The sequence below is a fragment of the Podarcis vaucheri genome (genome assembly GCF_965113315.1).
Source record: "Podarcis vaucheri genome assembly, chromosome: 3".
NCBI lineage: Eukaryota > Metazoa > Chordata > Lepidosauria > Squamata > Lacertidae > Podarcis > Podarcis vaucheri.
The window spans coordinates 15819429-15839937 of NC_138761.1; the positions used below are offsets into that span (position 1 = coordinate 15819429).

The 20509-nt window shown below is 45.0% G+C and overlaps 1 protein-coding gene across 36 annotated transcripts in view; it reads left to right on the plus strand.

Annotated features, from left to right (window-relative positions):
- NRXN1 (neurexin 1) overlaps nucleotides 1-20509 on the plus strand; it is a 1008670-nt gene that overhangs the window by 922662 nt on the left and 65499 nt on the right. The window contains exon 1 of one of the 36 annotated variants that reach the window (XM_082217263.1): nucleotides 20108-20312. The exons of 34 other annotated variants lie outside the window; for them this stretch is intronic. In XM_082217263.1, coding sequence (XP_082073389.1) covers nucleotides 20280-20312 — 33 coding nt within the window. In that variant the 5' untranslated portion in view covers nucleotides 20108-20279. Of the gene's footprint in view, nucleotides 1-20107; nucleotides 20313-20509 lie in introns of those variants that run through there. One more of the 36 variants, XM_082217262.1, reaches the window with a different exon arrangement.

The window sequence follows — 20509 nt, forward strand, 5'->3', positions numbered from 1 at the left end:
ATCCAGGAAGTGCGAATTTCAAAGGATACCTGTGTTTCTGTTTGAACTTTCTTTTTCAGGAAGTGCAAATTGGGTAGCTTCACATTAAGATGTTAAAACCAAATTTCTCCCTATCATTGGGTTGAACAGCAGCCACTGAAGCAGTTCACAGAGTGTGACAGTTCCCCACCATGCAAGCTCCTTGGCTGGGAACATCTATGGCCCACTTTTCCCAGGCTGTTCCCAACAGAAAGGAGAGCTCAGCCACACCTGAGGTCCCAGGGATAGTGGGCGGTAGAGTCTCAAAGGTGAGGTACAGGAGGGTCTTGACCAGAGGTCAGCAGCTGGCAGGTCTTAGTGTATGTTTCTCAAAGTCAGCTGAATGGGAGGAGGCAATTTAGATTCCAGCTAGGTACATCTCTTTCTCTGGTTCCTGCTCTCTGAATGTGAAAGATGGAGACTTGTGGCCCAGCCAATCTGCTGTTCTCATTTGCCTGTCAAGTTTGTGTTCCACAAACCAGTGGCCAAACCTCCTGTCTTCATCTGCTCCCTTCTCCAAAGCAGCCCCCTAGGATGATGACTTCATGCTGCTTCACATTTTGCAAAATGAGGAGAGACGCCTATATTACGTAAGAAAATGCTGTTTTAATAATAATAATAATTTACTTAAACCCCACCCATCTGGCTGGGTTTCCCCAGCCACTCTGGGCGGCTTCCAACCAAAGATTAAAAATACATTAAAACATCAGTCATTAAAAACTTCCCTAAACAGGGCTGCCTTCAGATGTCTTCTAAACATCAGGTAGCTGTTTATTTCTTTGACATCTGGTGGGAGGGCATTCCACAGGGCGGGTGCCACTACCGAGAAGGCCCTCTGCCTGGTTCCCTGTAGCTTCACTTTTGCAGTGAGGGAACTGCCAGAAGGCCCTTGGCACTGGACCTTAGAATTGGTTATGCCTTGATTGGTTATCTATTGCTCAGCACCAGTTGTGCCATTGCAAAGTTACTATTTTATTATTATTTACTTTTTTAAAAGAAAGCTCAACACAGTGGAATAATCAATAGTAGGCCAAATGGCTCGTGCAATTGAAGTCAAGCGTTCAAATTGGTTTGGGGGTTTTCAGCTGCAAAATTACTGGGTGGGATTCCATGTTGTGCTCTTCCAGCCATCTCATCCTAGGAGACATTTCAGCTTTCCAGATGGAACAATCCCCCTCTCCTGTCCTCTCTTCACATACTGTTCTGGGCATTCCCCTGACCCCCTCCCCGTGAGACAATTTTAGGGGATGCAGAGGCAGGAGATGGGAACTGGGAGTCCTTGCCCAGGGCTGATGTGGCTGGCTAAGTGAATCCCACCCACCGGCTCTTCACTGGCATATGTTTTGATCTCTATCTTCCCATTCTGTGTTTTGCAGAGATGTGCTGCATTAATTCCACTGTGCCATATCCCCTTGGGGCATTTATTCGACAGCTGAAGCTCTCATGAAGAGTAGAGAAGAGATTGGAGGTTTCAGGCCCGGCTGTGATTTGAGTTGTAAATTTGAAACGGGAACTTGCAGGCCCCTCAAATTTCCATCCTGCGTTAGGCCGATAAGTCTTTATTGTTTTAATTGCATAGCACCACCGGGCCTCAAATGCTCTGCTCATTAGGAATGGATGAGGAAAACAGCACAACGCTGCTGCCAAGCAGATGAAAAGTGCATGGGGTATGTTCTCTGCGTAATTTAATTAATACGACACTGTCCTAGTTTTAAGTGTCGAGTTCCTCCCTAAAGAACATAATTTGAAAAAACTTCTTTAGATAAATAGAAATCATTTGATTGGGCTGCTCATAGTTAAATGAACAGCGACCTTTCATGGGATCTCATGGCTGGTTCCATCCTGCCCTAAATCTGCTAATTCCAGTCACTCGGTCATCACAATTTTCCTGCAAGTCGCCTTTTGTCAAAGAAGCGGCTAGCACATCGACTCATAGAATTTTAAAGTTGGAAGGGACCCAAGGGCCATCTAGTCCAACCCCCTGTGATTCAGGAATAAAAATGCAAAAATAATTTTTGTTTTGTTTTGAATATCCCCCCCTCCCCTCGCCCCGCCAGCAAAACAAACCCATGGAAGATTATATTTGCTCTCACTTGCACGCTGCCCCTTTTCTTTACGCATCTTTTCCTACTTACCGTATTTTTTGCTCTATAAGACTCACTTTTTCCTTCCTAAAAAGTAAGGGGAAATGTGTGTGCGTCTTATGGAGTGAATGCAGGCTGCGCAGCTATCACAGAAGCCAGAACAGCAAGAGGGATTGCTGCTTTCACTGTGCAGCGATCCCTATTGCTGTTGTGGCTTCTGAGATTCAGAATATTTTCTTTCTTGTTTTCCTCCTCCAAAAACTAGGTGTGTCTTGTGGTCTGGTGCACCTTATAGAGCGAAAAATACGGTATTTGTTACGTTTGAAATCCAGCACAGTCTTCAGGAAGGAACCGAGCTATTGGGAGCATAGCCATGGCGGCGGCAGCAGGGGGAGCTGCTGAGCAGAGTTCCTGCACATGGACAGATTTTGCAGGCGATGTTTGACAAACGGAACAAGATAATGGGGATCTGTGTCAGACCTCATGTCTGTTCGAAATGCACACCGAGAAAGCCGCTTGGGAGTGCAAGTAGGACTGGGGCCTTGGTGCTAACGGAGGAGGCATTAATGCTATGCCATAGGCTGTTTCCTGATCTAAATATACCCCAGGCTGCTACCAAACCTACACATTTCCTTAGCTGGTTAAACAGGACTATTTACACTGAGAAAACAGCATGGAGAAAGGGGAGCTAAAAGCCATTGCCCTGTAGCTTTGCCCTGTTCTGAATTGTGCTCTCCCGCTCATTCTCACAGCAAGTTTTATTTTAATAAAAAGCAATAAAAGGCAAGGGAAGATTTGTCTCATTTGGCACTGATCTTCATTGCAACTTGTTCATACCTACTTTTCCACCTCCACTCCCCGCTTCCTCCCTCCCCTGCATTATCCAGCAGATGTTCTGAAAGGCAAGCGATTTCCTGGCAGGAGCGGGGATTTCTGAGTGAAAGGAGAGGCCCCCAAGTAAAGGAGGAATCAAAGTTACTGCTAATTTTGTGCTTTAACGAAATGTGTACAGAGAGAAATGAATATGAATAATCTGTCAAGTGTGTTCGCTTGAAAAATGGGGGATATCAAAAGATAATGAAACCTCTGCACTTATCTTCCATGCCTAGATGCTAATTCATCATGTCAAATTAGCTCGGATATTGCCACAAGATGTTGCACATTATGCTTCCAAGTCCAGATTACTGATTCTTTTTTTAAAAATGTAATTGGTGTCGAGCGTTCTGTGCATTTTGAAGGCTTGTTGCTCTAAATAAAAGGTAGCACGTTCGAAAGGCGGTGCTGAGAAAGCATCCTTGCTGCCTTCGGGCGCCGATGTAGAAGGAAAAAAGGAAACTAGCTAGCTCGCGGTTGAAGCTGTTAATCCATCAGAAGTTATGTGGAGCCTCTTGTAATTTATCCTAAACCACCAAGGACAGGGATTCCTAGTCATGCTAGATGTTTGCATCTCACCAAACTCTGTGATGTAGGTCAGCGCATGCCCATTTTACAGATGGAGTAACTGCGGCTGACTGAAGGCCAGTGGAGGACCTAACTGGTTATCTGTGAAAGGCTGCAGTGAGGAGGAATGGTGGGAGCCTCCCCCTCCCTCTGCTCCTGATCAGGATCCCGAATCTTCCCAGGAGCAGGAGGACAGTATAGATTTGGATAGTGGTTTGCAGAGGGACATAGTTCAGAAGGCAGAAGCTGGAAAATACTGGATGGGGAACAGCTAGGAGAAGATGCAGTAGGAGAGAGAGAGTTAACAGATTCACTGTCTCTGGACAGCACTCATCCGCTCAGCCCAAGGTCAAGAAGAGCTGAAAAGGTGGCAGCGCAGAAAGCCCAGTGGTTGCGAGATCAGGTTGCAAGACATGGTAGTGACTAGGGAGGAAGTGGGTGGAACCCTTAATTGGGAGCACCGCCATTCCTAGAAAGGGATGCTTTGTTCTCTTGCTGTGATCATTAAAGTTTCTAATTGGTAAGAAGACACATTTTCCTTTGTTCTGCTTATCTACTGCCAAATCAGGGAAGAAGCCAATTCTCTGAAGCCTGACATTGTAAGAGACAGGAGGCTTCTCGTACTAGCTCCCACCACCATTGTCACCATCACCATGTTTGTGTGCCTGGAGCAATGTGTGGAGAGCCGTTTGCAACCTGAGGGCCACAATCCACTCTGAACTTCTAGAGTGGCTTGGGAATTGACTTTATGCAAAATCTGAGGACGCAGCCTAAAGATGAAAACCTCTCACCCCATCCAAATATTCAAATGACCCGCATCCAAGATTTATTTATTTGATATACAAACCCTTCATCTGAGGATCACAGGATGGTTTAGAACACAAAAATACATAGCGTAACCCTCCGTGCACACATTCATAGTTTAAAAGACCATTGACTGTTTCATTAGCGAAGATGCTTGGCCCTGCTGCATCCTTTTGAGGATGGCAAGGGACGTCGCAGTGCGAAGCATCTTCGCCCCACACGTCCCTTTCAAAAAGGTAAGGCAGCTGGTTGTGGGATGGTGGGGGATGGTGGGCCGAGTCAACATGGCCAAGTTGGGGGGGCATCACTTGTGTGACATATTGCATGTGCGACAGCCCTACCCCACCCCACCCCCACCCCCCATGTTGGGCGCAACTCGGCAACACTGGAAGGCACCAGGCGAGCTTCCTTGGGGAGAGCATTCCACAAATGGGGAGCCAATGCAGAAAAGGCCCTGTTCTCGTGTTGACACTCTCCACACTTTTCTCAGAGCAGGCGCATTCATCTGCTGTTTTGCCTAAGGAGAAATCTCCAAATTCTTGCAGGATAATGCGCTTAGGTAAAATTTCCAGAGTTCAGAATAAACTTAGTTCAGTTGAACTCGTTCAAAGATCTCTAAACTACATTGGAGAGCAGCTCCCCTAATCATAAGATGAATTAAATTCATTTTGGTGTACCATTTTGAATGATTCCTAGTTCATCTTCATGTGTTCTCCTCCTGACCTGCACAGCATCATGATGGTTCAGCACAGCACTACTTTCTTCCCAAGTGTCATACATTGTATTTACAGTATGTATGTATTTTTGGCCAAGTAATGTTGTCTTCCGTCTTTGGGGCCTTCGCTAGAACAGAACAAGTGACTGTGTGATCTTGCCATTTGGTGTCAATTGCTGATACTTCACTTCCCTGCCCCCCCAAAAAAAAGAAGTGTTGTATTCCAAGTAGATCTGCAACTTTCATTCAGCTTTATCCGTATAGTAATCAACTTAAAATTGTATTTGACTAGAAATTAAGAGAGGCTATAAATTACCGTATTTTTCACTCCATAAGATGCACCTGACCATAAGATACACCTAGTTTTTAGAGGGGGAATGCAAGGGGAAAAATATTTTTTAAAGGGAGCGCTGAGCAGAGCCTCCCGCCTGCATTCGCTCCATAAGACGCACACACGTTTCCCCTTACTTTTGAGGAGGAGGAAAGTGCATCTTATAGAGCGAAAAATACGGTGATATGGATGAAGGGATAGGTAGAAGGTAAACCTGGAGACTTCATTCCACTAAAAATGCACCCCTTCCCAGCCCGCCTCCCTGCCTATGAAATTTCACAATTCTTTCACTAGTTTCTCAAATACGTTTCTGTCTCCAATCATGTTTCCTTGTGGGGGTTTTTTTTTAAAAGTTTCTTGGCTCTAGGGTTGATTTTAATAGCATTTGGTTTTAATGTATATCTCATTATTTGACTGTTATCCTTCTGCTCTGGGAGCCCCTTCCTATAATACTCTATTCCTGGCTGGAAGGCAGGCAAAGCAGCTTCTTGAATGAAAAGTGCCAGGAGTCTCGAATGACTCACTTTATCCACGTCCTTGTTCTCTTGCCGTCTTCCGGCTGAGATGCGTTGCAAGCCGCGTCTTGCTCAACATGAGTCTTTAGCTTGGCTTTGAAGCTCACCTCTGGGGAGATTTGCAGAACTCTGGCTTACCTATCTAACAGTTAAGATTATCTAGCTGTTTGATAAAAAAGAAGATTGGTCCAGAAACGCTGCTCTGATGAGATATGAAAGACTTGCTTTATAACAACTGCATTCAGACCTCATTTGCGTTCAGGCCCAATTTACATTTCTAAAAGCCCTAGTTACCAAACATTTGATGAAACACTGTGGGCACCGGTCAAAAAATGGCAGCAGCTCTCCACCCCGACCCACCGCCCAGCCACTGGGGGGAAAGGCCATTGCATCAACTAGTTTTGCACTTGCTGAGAAAGAGAGAGAGAGAGATTTTGCTCCATAAGACACACATTTTCCTCCTAAAAAGTAAGGGGAAATGTCTGTGGGTCTTATGGAGTGAATGTGTGGTTGATCGCTGGCTCCCTTTCTGGCCCAGGCCTCCATTGTTGAATGTTCTGCAGACTGAGGCTGTTTGTTTCCCCAGCGACATGTGACTGGCTGATTAGATTATCTGTCTGGAAACTGTAGAAACAGCTCCCTTTCCTTTCCTTTCCTTTCCTTTAGAAGCTGCAGAACTGTGAGTTGAACCCTATAAAAACGTAAGCTCAACAACTTTGAGCTGATCCTCAAAAACGGGGCTTTTCCCCTTTGCAAAAAAAGCTGCAAAACTGTGAGCTGATCCCCCCCAAAAACAGGGATTTCCCCCTTTCCTCCTCTAAAAACTGCGTCTTATGGTCAGGAAAAATACGGTATATTGTACGTATACTGCTTTGCTAAGAAATGTGGGATGGAAATACCTCCACTGCAAGGCTTCACCTCTAGTGGTGAGATGGGACGGGTCACGCTGGCTGAACTAATACATAAATTCACACTGTCCCAAAACTTCCCTCCTGTTTTTTTTTTTTTTTTTTTTGGGGGGTGGCATACTATGTAAGTAAATGAGAACATAATTGCATTCAGAAATTATCAAAGGGGAGAGAACATTTTAGCGAAGTTTTCAAGAGGGGGGATGCAGAGTTTATGGTGGGCTCACCTCATGAGGTGGCCAAGGGGTGCTTCTGCGTGTCCTTTCTTTAATCCTACAAATCGTCTTCCCGGTGGTCTCTATTCTGTAGCCTTCTTGGGTGTGCAGGCGTCCATAAAATCCCAGGGAAGACATCATGAGGCAACTCTTCCCTTGAGCAGCCAGGGAGGCTGCAAAGTGCTGGAGAAGTGTGTACTAGAGAATAAAATACCTAGGACACTTTGTAATGATAAGGTCAGTTTATAACCTTGGAGCCACCAGATTTCTGATGAATTTCTAAAAATGCCCAGAGAAGAAATCAGAAAAAAATGGAAGCCTCTTTTACAGGGTACTTAAAGCTTTGAGAAACTGGAGGAGAGATGCTGATATAAATAACAATTATTCAGGGCTGTTGGTATAGTGCTAATATTAGTCGCTTAATTTTTCTGCAATAGAACAGAGAGAAACTTCCCAGCGCTCTTCTGTACTTGACATTATAGTCAAAACACCTGCTGGATCAAGTGCCAGATTTAGACTCCCAGAAACTAGGAGCTCTGCTTAGGAGGTCTTAGGAGAACCAACACCATCCATAATAATCATTGCTTAGGGAATGATCTCCTTTAATTTGCAAGGAGGGTGTCACTTTCTAACGATCTGTTTTCAAAAATGCACCTGCTAATTATCTTTCCTGCCACCCAACGCCCCTCATTTCTGAACCGTGAGGCTGGGTGTTCCTGAGAGAAGCAGAGTGGAGTCGCAAGTAGGAGAAGCAGCGCACCTGATGTTGTCTTTTGATTTAAGGATGAAAAAATGAAATAAAGCCCAACATCAACACTAGCACATCACATTCCCTGGTCTGCTAGCCTTCAGTTTTAACCGTTAACAAATGTGAAATTTGAAGGGCCTCCCACAAAGACTGGGAATACAGTGGTGCCTCGGGTTACATACGTTTCAGGTTACGTATGCTTCAGGTCACAGACTCCGCTAAACCAGAAATATTACCTCAGGTTAAGAACTTTGCTTCAGGATGAGAACAGAAATTGTGCTCGAGTGGCGCAGAGCGGCAGCAGGAGGCCCCATTAGCTAAAGTGGTGCTTCAGGTTAAGAACAGTTTCAGGTTAAGAACGGACCTCCGGAACGAATTAAGTACTTAACCCGAGGTACCACTGTACAGTGGTACCTCCAGTTGCGAACGGGATCCGTTCCAGAAGTCCGGCTGGATCCCGAATTTTTCGCAACCTGAGGATCACTGTTATACACATGCGCACAGCGGTAGACCGCTTGTGCACATGCGCGCGCAGCGAAACACTTCCAGGTTTGCCGCTTTCGCAACCTGAAGTTTACATTACCCGAGGGTAACATAACCTGAGGTGCTACTGTATATGAGTTTTTAAAAGAAAAAGAAAAGAGGGTGCTGCAGGGTTCCTGGATCAGGGCCCCCAACAGGCTTCCCAGTCAGCTGCACTGCAATCCTTGTCATCCCAAGGCATTGTGGGTAATTTGCAAATGGCAGTTTTGAGCTACTCAGTGTTGAGGGGCCCCAAACCAGGTGCCAGTATCACAGTGGGGCCTGCCTGCTGGAGCCCCATAAACTGCCCAAGGATCTGATGTGCTGTTGCCAGACTCAGTATCACCACTATCATCATAATCTATATATCTGTCGCTTTCACGCGTGTGTTTTTTCTGGCTTCAACGTATCCCTCAACTCTTCACAGAATCATAGAATTGTAGAGCTGGACAGGACCCCATCTAGTCCAATCCCCGGCAATGCAGGAATTACCCACTTGTGGAATGCTCTCCTCAGGGTGGCTCGCTTGCTACCTTCGTTACATATTGTCAGGTACTGGCTGGATGGAATGGTGGGAGGCACCAGCCAGGGAACCCCCAAGGGAAACCCCAGAGGGAGAAGGCTCAGAGCCTCAGAGCTGGAGAATTGGTGGTGGGGCATCAAGAGGCCGCTGAAGAATCCAGGGAGTCTCCCCCTCCTGCTGCAACAAGCTCCCTTCCCTGCTGGTCTGCAAGAACGCGCAGAATAATGAGGAGGGCAGAAGGAGGGCAGGGTGCTCATTTCCTTGGATAAAAAGTTAACTTCACTGACAGTTGGCTCTGCTTCTTCGTGCTGACCTACATCTGACTCCAGCCCTGACATCTATCTTTAGGCACCAGGAAAAAAATCATTCCTCTCCTCCCAGGCCTTTGGCTTTAAATCTCTCTCTCTCTCTCTCTCTCTCTCTCTCTCTCTCTCTCTCTCTCTCTCTGTGTGTGTGTGTGTAAGGGGTTATTGTTTTTGTTTGTTACTATGTTAGGCATTTTTATATCGCAAACCACCTTGTGATCCTCAGATGAAGGCCGATGTAAAAAAAATAAAATAAAAATAAACATCACAGCAAATTTGGAGTCCAGAGGAGGGTGTACGAGTGTGTGCAGAAACGTTTGCATTTGTTGCCCTGTCCACTTCCCCCTCTGGCCCTGCTCCCTGCTGGCATCTGGCCCTCAGAAAGTTCCCCAGAAGGGAATTTGGTTCCTGGGCCAAAAGCGTTTCAGCACCCTGGCAAGACTCCCAAACAGCCATCTTCATTTATTCAAAGACAGATCCTAGCATTTGGTTATACAGTCATACCTCGGGATAAATACGCTTCAGGATAAGTATTTTCAGGTTGCGCTCTGCAGCGACCCGGAAGTAACGGAGCGCGTTACTTCTGGGTTTCGCCGCTCATGCATGTGCAGATGGTCAAAATGATGTCACGCGCATGCGGGGAAGCGGCGAAATGCGACCTGCGCATGCGCAGACGTGCTGTCGCATCTTACATTCTGTTTGGGATGCGAATGGGGCTCCGGAACGGATCCCGTTCGCATCCCGAGGTACCACTGTATAAATCAGCAAATGCAAATGTTATGTAAATTTCTACCCCGAGCCTGTACCCACAGTTTTTAAAGTACCGAACAGCACTCCTGACCTGGGCTGCAGCATACGTGACAAGGGGGGAAATTTCAGTATCTTCTTTCCCCTTTATTTGAAAATCAGGCCTCTTGTGCTTACCGTAACTGTGCTACAAGCTCAGCACTTAAATAATAGTTTCAACTTACTCCCCCCACCCACCCTCTGCCCTAAAGAGAAAAAAGAAAATGAGCACTCATGGGTAATCTAGTCAACTGTGAACAATCAGGACATGTTAACATTTTGAAAGTCTAAGAAATGTGATGCATCCAAGTCAATGAGACAAAAATTATGGCGCTGGATGTAACAACCTGTACAGTTGTCCCTGCATATTGCTGTTTGCTGAGTTAATTGAGCGCGTATGTAAGGATTAATTAGAAAATCAATCAATCATATGTACTTATCTGGTCCCCATCAGTTTGCGGTGTATTTATCTTCATAATCTCCATGTGATGAAAGATGGGCAATTATCCCCATTTAGGTTACACACACACACACACACACACACACAACCAGTTTCCACATTAAGGATAACACTGTTAGTTAACTCTGGTCTGCTGGTGTGATTTACTACTGTCGAGAAGTGTTGTGGGTGTTCACATGACCAAGCAGCACTGCAGTTATTGCAGTTGGATTTGCTGTTGTAATTTATAGAAAAGCTGTCTCTGTGGGCTCAGCCCTTCCATTGGGACTGGCTCAAAGACACAGTTATAGAATCAGAGAACTGCACTGCTCGAAGGGCCCCTAAGTGTTATCTAGTCCAAACCTCTGCTTAAAAACCTCCAAGGAAGGAGAGTCCACAACCTCCCAAGGAAGTTCGTTCCACTGTTGAACAGGTCTTACTCTCAGAAAGTTCTTCCTGATATTTAGTCAGGAGTCTCCTTTCTTGTAAGTTGAAGCCATTGGCTCAGGTCCTCACCTGTGTAGCAGCAGAATGCTCCATCATCTGTGTGACAGCCTTTCAGATTTTTGAAGATGGCTATCATATCTCCTCTCAGTCTCCTCTTCTCCAGGCTAAACATACCCAGCTCCCTCAATGGTTCCTCATAAGTCTTGGTTTCCAGACCCTTGATCTTCTTGGTTGCCCTCCTCTGTACACATTCCAGCTTGTCAATATCCTTCTTAAACTGTGTCACCCAGAATTGGCCACAGTATTCCAGGTGTGGTCTCACCAAGGCAGAATAGAGCAGTACTATTACTTCCCTTGGTCTGGACACTATACTTCTGTTGATGCAGTCTAGAATATCTTGAGCTTCCTTTCCTTTTCTGCCACATCATACTGTTGACTCCTGTTAAGCTTGTGGTCTATTAAGACCCCTAGATCCTTTTCACATGTACTGCTAGTAATAATAACAACAACTTATTATTTATACCCTGCCCATCTGGCTGGGTTTCCCCAGCCACTGTGGGCAGCTTCCAGCAAAATATTAAAATACAATAATTCATCAAACATTAAAAACTTCCCTAAACAGGGCTGTCTTCTAAAAGTCAGATAGTTGTTGTTCTCTTTGACATCTGGTGGGAGGGCGTTCCACAGGGCGGGCACCACTACCAAGAAGACCCTCTGCCTGGCTCCCTGTAACTTGGCTTCTCATAGTGAGGGAACCACCAGAAGGCCCTCGGCGCTGGACCTCAGTGTTGTGGCAGAACAATGGGGGTGGAGACGCTCCTTCAGGTGTCTACTGTCTAGTGGCAACTATTGTATGGGAACTCTGTTGCGGTTTTCCTTACATACAGGAGCACACCTATGTGCGCACACACACTCACAAAGTGACACTCCAGTTAAGGGTGGTAGAGCAGGAAACTGGCAGATCAAACCCACAGGGCGGCAGACCCTGGGAAATTCTCTTAGGCAAGCCTCGTGGAACAGAATAGGAGAATAGACAATTAGCAGGAAAGGGACGCCATTTGGATTTTCTGCCTCAGGCATTGCAATGTCTTGGGGCAGCCTTGACTCACAGGCACACACTTCCATATACAGTTTGGGGAAGAATGTGAACTCCAGGAATAAGTATTGTTTTGATTTAACTGGCTAGGCAAGGTCAAGACAGGAATTGTTTGGTAAAGGTGATAGCCGTAACTACAGGTGTTTCCGAGGGCCTGTAAGGGCAAAAGAGGGGTAGAATGTGGCAAGCCAAAGAGATGCACCTGCAAGCTCCTTATAGGAAGGAGGAGATGTGAAGAGGAAGTGTCATAGAATCATAGAATCATAGAGTTGGAAGAGACCACAAGGGCCATCGAGTCCAACCCCCTGCCAAGCAGGAAACACCATCAGAGCACTCCTGACACATGGATGTCAAGCCTCTGCTTAAAGACCTCCAAAGGAGGAGACTCCACCACACTCCTTGGCAGCAAATTCCACTGTCAAACAGCTCTTATTGTCAGGAAGTTCTTCCTAATGTTTAGGTGGAATCTTCTTTCTTGTAGTTTGGATCCATTGCTCTGTGTCCGCTTCTCTGGAGCAGCAGAAAACAACCTTTCTCCCTCCTCTATGTGACATCCTTTTATATATTTGAACATGGCTATCATATCACCCCTTAACCTCCTCTTCTCCAGGCTAAACATGCCCAGCTCCCTTAGCCGTTCCTCATAAGGCATCCTTTCCAGGCCTTTGACCATTTTGGTTGCCCTCCTCTGGACATGTTCCAGTTTGTCAGTGTCCTTCTTGAATTCTGGTGCCCAGAACTGGACACAGTACTCCAGGTGAGGTCTGACCAGAGCAGAATACAGTGGCACCAGTAGAGAGGGTAAATAAGCAAATCAAGAAAGGGAAGCATCAAAGAAAGCTCAGGATCAAGGAAGCAGAGGGTGATAAAATTGAGTGACACTGTGCGGTGTAACTCGCAGCTTAAGAAGAACAAGGGCAGAGAAGAGGTACTTAAATTTTAATGAAATGATCAATACCAGTGTCAGGTTTCTATGGTGGACACATCCTTCCAAGGCATTTCCTTACTATATTCCTTGATCTCAGGAAGAATGGTGCAAGATTTGGTTGCAATACCTTAAAAGGTGTCCAAATGCATAGTGGACAGATAAGACAAGCAACTTTCCAAAACAGATAGCAGAATCATTACTATTATTGGGTTGCATCCCAATGTTTGTTGTCTTCAGAGCAGACCCATTGAAATGAATGGATGTGACTGACTGAGGTCCAGGTAATTTCAATGGGGCTACCTTGAGTAGAACTTTGCCAGGCACAGAACTTTTAACTCCAGCAAGGTGAGCAGTGATTGTTTCTTGTCCAAAGTAGTTACTTGGCTGGGCAGCTCTGGTAATAGTCACTTAAAACGGAATCCTCAGAGGAGTGTGAAATGAGCACTGTAGTTCCTGAATTTCAGGAGAGCCCTTCAGCTGAAAGCAACAATATATTGCAGAAATACATCTCGGAGTTTTTGCAAAAACAAGGGATATGGAACAGAATCCCACTCAGATTGTTTTGCTCTCAATAATTTCAGGAGGGAGTCACCCAGCGGCCTAGGTGGCCCCCTCTAATTACGTTTTCATAACTTCCGAATTCATCAGTAAATAATGTATTTCCTAGTGTGCGGAACTGCGGAGGCGACGTTATTGTTTTAGTTATAGGTAGGCAACCTTTGCAAATGGAATCAGCATTGCTGAAAACGAGAAGGCGGTCACTGCGAAAAAGAGCCTGGCTAATTATACCAATGGGAAAGTATTCTCTTTTGTTTCAGGAAGAGTCTTGTAAAGTTATTATGCAGGTGCCTCCTCAACAGTTCGTGGCAACTTTCCCCCCAAAATTTTTTTGCTGCAGACTTTTACCGAAGAGGTGGGAAAGCTGTGAAGGCTGAATGTGGCCCTCCAGTATGTTCTATCTGGCCCTTGGAAATCTCCATAGGCCACTCCCCTCTCCACAGGCCATACCCCCTCACTGGCTCCTCTATGCACGCCAAGCATTTTTGCCTGGAGAGATTTTGCCCTTGAACCCTGATAGCACCTCTTCCTTGTCTGATTGAGGAAAGAAGTGTGTGTGTGTGTGTGTGTGTGTAGAAACTAGCCTACTGTACTTAATATAAAGGTAACTTCTGCAAAAAATACTCCACCAATTTTTGCCAATGGCTCCATCCTTTAATGGCATTTGGCACTGGAAAAGGTGTGTAGCTTTCAGACTGAAAAAGGTTTCCGAACTCTGTCTTCCTGAAATAGGTAAAGGTAAAGGGACCCCTGACCATTAGGTCCAGTTGTGACCGACTCTGGGGTTGCGGCGCTCATCTCACTTTATTGGCTGAGGGAGCTGGCGTAGAGCTTCCGGTTCAAGTGGCCAGCATGACTAAGCTGCTTCTGGCGAACCACAGCAGCGCACGGAAACGCCGTTTACCTTCCCTCCGGACATGCTTTTGAACTGCTGGTTTGGCAGGAGCAGGGACCGAGCAACGGGAGCTAACCCCATCGTGGGGATTCGACCTTCTGATAGGCAAGTCCTAGGCTCTGTGGTTTAACCCACAGCGCCACCCGCGTCCCTTCCTGAAATAGAGATCTCTAAATCGGAGCCTTTGGGGTGGGGACTTAAAGCAAGATGGTAAACAATGTACACAAGTGTGGGCACACAGTCTTCAGCTGTAACCATGCGCAAAATGAAGTGCTCCTCAGAAGCCAGCGACTGAGTTTTATGAAAGCTATGAGCTGAAGAACTTCCCATTTAACAGAAGTGGCAAAATGGAAAAATACAATTCTTTAATCTGGTGGTGTTATTATTCTTGCGCTCAGTGAATCATACATGTTTATTCTTGAGAGGCACAATCTTTTTTTTATATTTTCAAAGTCGATGCAAACCAATTCATCAGAGACACACAGACAGTTATGTAAGGGATGCATTTGTGGAGGCCTTCACTCCCCAAAAGGAATTATTCAAAGAAAAATATATATTACCATGTCTTACTCACAAGACCATATTTATTAATTTAGGAATGTATCCAAGAAAGTCACCCTGGCCGTACACAGCAGTCTACTTGTACAATGAACCTTCCCTTCCTCTTAATCTCCCCGCACCCCCAATGTGCCCCCTAGGGATGCGGGTGCCGCTGTGGTCTAAACTACTGAGCCTCTTGGACTTGCCAATTGAAAGGTTGGAGGTTCGAATCCCTGCAACAGAGTGAGCTCCCGTTGCTCTGTCCCAGCTCCTGCCAACCTAGCAGTTCAAAAGCACACCAGTGCGAGTAGATAAATAGGTACCGCTCTGGCAGGAAGGTAAACGGCGTTTCTGTGCACTGCTCTGGTTTTGGTGTTCCGTTGTGCCAGAAGTGGCTTAGTCATGCTGGCCACATGACCCGGAAAAACTGTCTGTGGACAAACACTGGCTTCCTCAGCCTGTAAAGTGAGATGAGCGCCACAACCCCAGAGTCGTCTGTGACTGGACTTAACTGTCAGGGAACCTTTACCTTTTTTTAGTATGCCCCCTAAATCTGTTCTGGGTTTTTTCCCCCCTCTCCTCTCCGAGCAGATATTTTTGAGCAGAGCAGAGATGGAAGCCACATTCCATTGGGCAAGCAGAAGTCTGTGACACACAGTACATCATCATCATCATCATTCTGTTTAGAGCTGCTGCTTATCTGACTGGGCTGCCCAGGCACTCTGGGCTGCTCCCAACAGAATATTAAAAACACAATAAAATGTCAAACATTTGAAACTTCCCAAAACAGGGCTGCCTTCAGATGTCTTCTATAAGACAGGTAGTTGTTTATTTCCTTGACATCCGAAGGGAGAGTGTTCCACAGGGCGGGCGCCACTACCGAGAAGGCCCTCTGCCTGCTTCCCTGTAACCTCACTTTTCACAGAAGGCCCTTGGAGCTGGACCTCAGTGTCTGGGTTGAATGATGCTGGTGGAGATGCTCCTTCAGGTATACATGGCCAAAGCTGTTTAGGGCTTTAAAGGTCGGCACCAACACTTTGAATTGTGCTCTGAAATGCACTGGGAGCATTCTTTAAGATCAGTGTTATTGGATGGGACAGTTAATAATGAGTAGATGCAATTTCTAATCTATCACTTTTCAAGAGCTCAGGCCAGATGACTTATCTGGCCCTTAGCCATGGCAGAAAGCCCATGTACTGTGCGTAATAATAATAATTTTATTATTTATACCCTGCTCATCTGGCTGGGTTTCCCCAGCCACTCTGGGCGGCTCCCAGCAGAATATTAAAAACACGATAAAACATCAAACATTAAAAACTTCCCTAAACAGGGAATGGTTGGATGCTTCATTGCACAGGGTTGGACTAGATGACCCTGATGGTCCCTTCCAACTCTATAATTCTAGGATTCTGTGGTCAAGATGTTGTGTGTGTGTGTGTGTGTGTGTGTGTGTGTGTGTGTGTGGCTATATATGTATATATTGAGGCTCAAAAGAGAATGAAGCAAGTTAAAGGCATTACTAAATAAGAGATGAAGTATCTGACATTTTTACCCCAGAATGGAACCGACAGAGAGGATGGTGGGAATCGAGTTCAAAATAAGCTTGGGCTCTCTGAGCTTTTGTTAGAATAATTGCTAAGTTAATTTTGTCTTTCCTGTGCTGAAGATCACTTGTCTTCTTCCTTACTGTAGACATTCATTATCCTAAGTAGTTTTGAGTGATTCTCAAAAGGCCCTCAGGGAGCTGGAGAGGAGGACTTGATAACGTTAACCCTTGGAGCTGTCATGACTCATTGGTTCTTAGCAAAAAGAGAGAGAGAGAGAGAGAGAGAAAAAAACTTGCACAAAGTATAACGGCCTATCCCCTATTAGGTGTTGGGCCAAAGGCAACATGCTCACAGTTCTTCCACGGGTGCCTCTCAGTGTATAAATTGCTGGCCCTTATTTGTCATTAAAAAATTATAAAATTAAGAACATACTTTGCTAGAAAAATCTCCAGCGTTCAGTCCCCAGCATCTGCAGGTATTCCCTGAAATCCTGGAGAGCTGGTGTCAGTCAGAGTTGACAATACTGAACTTAATGGATCAATGGTCTGATTTTGTACAAGGCAGATTCCTGGGTTCGTAGTGTAGCCGTAGCAAACATGTTCCAATATTATAGGGTCGTAGCTGAGGGGTAAAGTACCGGTATCTTCTGTGGATTCAGAAGATCCCACATTCAATTCCTGGAAGTTTGAGGTAGGGCTGGGAATTCCTGCCAGCCAGTGTAGACAGGCTGCCAGCTCCTGCCAGCCAGTGTAGACAGCATTGAGTCAGAGGCACCAATGGTCTGATTCAGTGTAAGACAAAATCCAGTGTTCCTGTGTGTTCCCAAAGGAGCCGAGGGTGGCAAACAACCAAACGGAAAGCCAGCACGATTAAAAATAAAATGAGGGAAAGCACTGGGAAATATTAATCTTGTCTAAAATCTCTGGAAAACAATGGCATAACCTCACATGTAATAATTGCCAGGAACAGTCTCTTTCGTCCATCAAGTGCCTGGGCAAACAGGAATATTTTTAAATTCCTCCTGAATCTTCATAATGAGGGAGGCAGATTGAGGAGGGTGAGAAACTTGATTCGTTTAGAGATGAATCTACCTAATTCACAATTCCCAAAATGATACACAAACTAAAACACAGTCGTACTTCAGAATTCACAATTGATTTGCAAGCAGTGTATCATTTGACGTCTCCCAGAGAATCTTGGGAATTGTAGTTTGTTATAATTATTTTATTATTATCTATTCAATTTCTGTACTGCCCATCATCCAAGGATGATGGGGCAGTTTACAGTATAAACACAAAAATACACAACACAGTAACAAACAGAAACAGTTAAGAGTCCTGAACTGCAATTCCCAAAGTGGTTTAACAATCAATCTCTCTTCTCAGAGAATTCTGGGAACTGTAGCTCTCAGAGGGAAATAGAGATTTCCGAACGGCAATCAGCACCCTTAACAAACTTCAGTTCCCCATATTCTTTGGGAGGGAGCCATGAAAATGAAAGTGGTATAATATCACTCTAAATGTATTCTGCAAGTGTGACCTGTGCCTTATTTAAACATATGCTGTGAATGCTATTTCTGTGGTATTCTATGCATGGTGGACCATTTGCACATGCAAATGATAAGAGAATGTTGCAATCACATGATGATAAACATACATGTGTGAATCAATTTCAGCTGAGTTCAGGTATGTGTGTTATGTGTGTGCTTATAGCCTCTCCCCAATGTACAGTTTTTGGCTATTGGTTATTGAAGGTGGTGTTGTTAGTTTGTTTTTGTTCCTTCTACACCTTCCTTGCATCTGTAGTTAGAAATTAGGTATCTGGGGTATGTAAACAGCCATTCCTCCAGTTGCCTGCAATGACTAAGAATGATCTCCAAGTAAAGGTGTCTGTGTCTTTTATGGATTTTGATGAAAGGCTCTCATGCTTTTTTGTACATGCATGCTTTGCTAATGGTCACACTGCATCATGGGTTTTGTATTCTTTGGGTTATTTAAACAGATAGGTTGTGCACATGTTTGGCTTGCAACTGTGGAAATGCCTTGCTGTGAAAGATTGAAGTATGATTTTGCCATCAGGCTACAGTTGGTTTGGAGTGAAAGGGTTAACATGTCACAAAATTACAACTTGATGTAAAGGTGAAAATATTGAGAGAACCCCAGGGGCTTGGCGCAGCCTGGTTGAAACATAACAGGAATGCCAATATTTTTGACATGGCATAATGTGTGTTAATGGGATTTGCAATCAGATCTATTGGAAATATATTGGATTTTCATATGGGCAGCAGGATATCCAGATTAGGACATAAAAGTGGATTATTATTATTATTAACCAGCTCAAATTCTTTTGTGGGTTTTGTTTGATTGCTTGTGTCTTGTTTGTGTGCATTTTGGAGGCATTTTGGGGTTCTTGTTTTTCTGTCGCTTCTTCCTTTTCGTCTTTAACTTGATCAAAGCTGATCCTGTAACATAATTTACCTTGAAGAACCATGCAATATATCTGCTTATTGCTGACTGATGAGTGATAGCAGATGTGCTTGGGGAAAAAAAGGTTTCCCATATGGCATCCCAGATGTTTCCTTACTCCTTTGTGGATGAATTATTGTAACTTTCGCAGTGAGGGCAGTGTTAACAGTAAATAATTATATCTTTCAAATGCCAAAAGGAACAGCTCGTTCTGCTAAGGCAGCCAATAGTGAATGTGGCAGGATATGTTACCTGAACCCCCAGATCTCTTGGTTTGTTGAGTCCTCCTGCATGCACTCCATTTCATGCAAAACCTTTATTAATCTGGTAATAGCCAACATTGGTTATACTCAGAGTAGACCCATTCACTTCAGTGGATTTACTCTGAGTAGGGCTAATGTATGCCACCCGTTGTTTATCTGATGAGCTGATTCCCTAAATTTATCCAGGACTCTGAAGCTGAATAGATCATTCCGTTCTGTCTTGTCTGCTGACCTACTTATGCGCAAGAAGCGCTGAAGGAATCGCCAGAGCTTCTCCCCCTTTTGTTACCTTAGAGAAGCAAACGCCTGCCTCTCACAGATGGGTTTGCCTCTCTTAAAAAACGTGCTGTTCTCAATGGCACAGTGGCATCTCCATAACACATCTCTCAATATCGCCTAATTGTCATCATGGAATCATCGTGGAGAAAACATTCATTATAAAACATAACACAGGCAAAATGCCATTCATTAGCCGGGGCATAAAAATGATAATTACAGTCAGAAGGTTGTGTGTGTGTGCGTGTGTATGTGTGTTTTCTGAGGCAGCCCTGGATTGAGGGCTGCGTGCTAATTGCACTGTTTAAGCTTGCAAATTAATGGGAAGCAAAAACACAGTAATCAGCCAAAGGGAAATAGATCAAAATAGTTTAAGTAGGATTTACGGCGGTGGGGTTCATTTCTCTCCTCCATCGCTCCCAACGTGTCTTCTTCTTAGTTTCTGGCTTAATTACATTCAGTTGGAGTTGCAGAAAACCTGAAACTGAGCGGAGGTGATTGTATAATATACGAGCACGTAATGTATTCCTCGCATCTGCAAGCCGGAGAGGCGGGTAGGAGGGGAAACAGGCTGCCTTTAGAGTGGTACCCAATGGTGAGGCACAGCACTCCTCATCCGCAGGAGAAACTGCAGCATCCTCTCTTGCAGCAGAAGTCCAGCCATTGGCTTCCCTGCGCCCATGTGACCAGCAGAGCTCTGTTTCTACCCCCCCCCACCCTCTCGTCTTCCATCTGTGTGCGGAGCACTGATAGGCCGGGCTGATGCGCAGGCAATTTATCATCTCGATCTCCCACTGAGTCAGGAAGCTCTCCTGTCACCAGTATTGATTTCAGAGGATGGACTAAATTTCCTAGGATTTCCATTAAGAATTAAGAAAAAAGCTATAAGCACGCAGGGTAGCCAGGCAGACATGGATATGAGATGGCACTGTGAATCCTCTCAGGTAGCTTCTTCTCTCACGGCCGATGCAGACCAGAGGCTAAGCACTGCAGCATGCAGGGTTTAAGAGACTTAGTCGAAAAAACAAAAAAAAAAAATACGATTATGATGATAATAAAGGAGGAGGAGGAGGGGGGCAAAGCATTTGCACCAATTACTTTTTCTTCTTTTTTCTTTTTACAAAAAAAAATGTTTTTATTT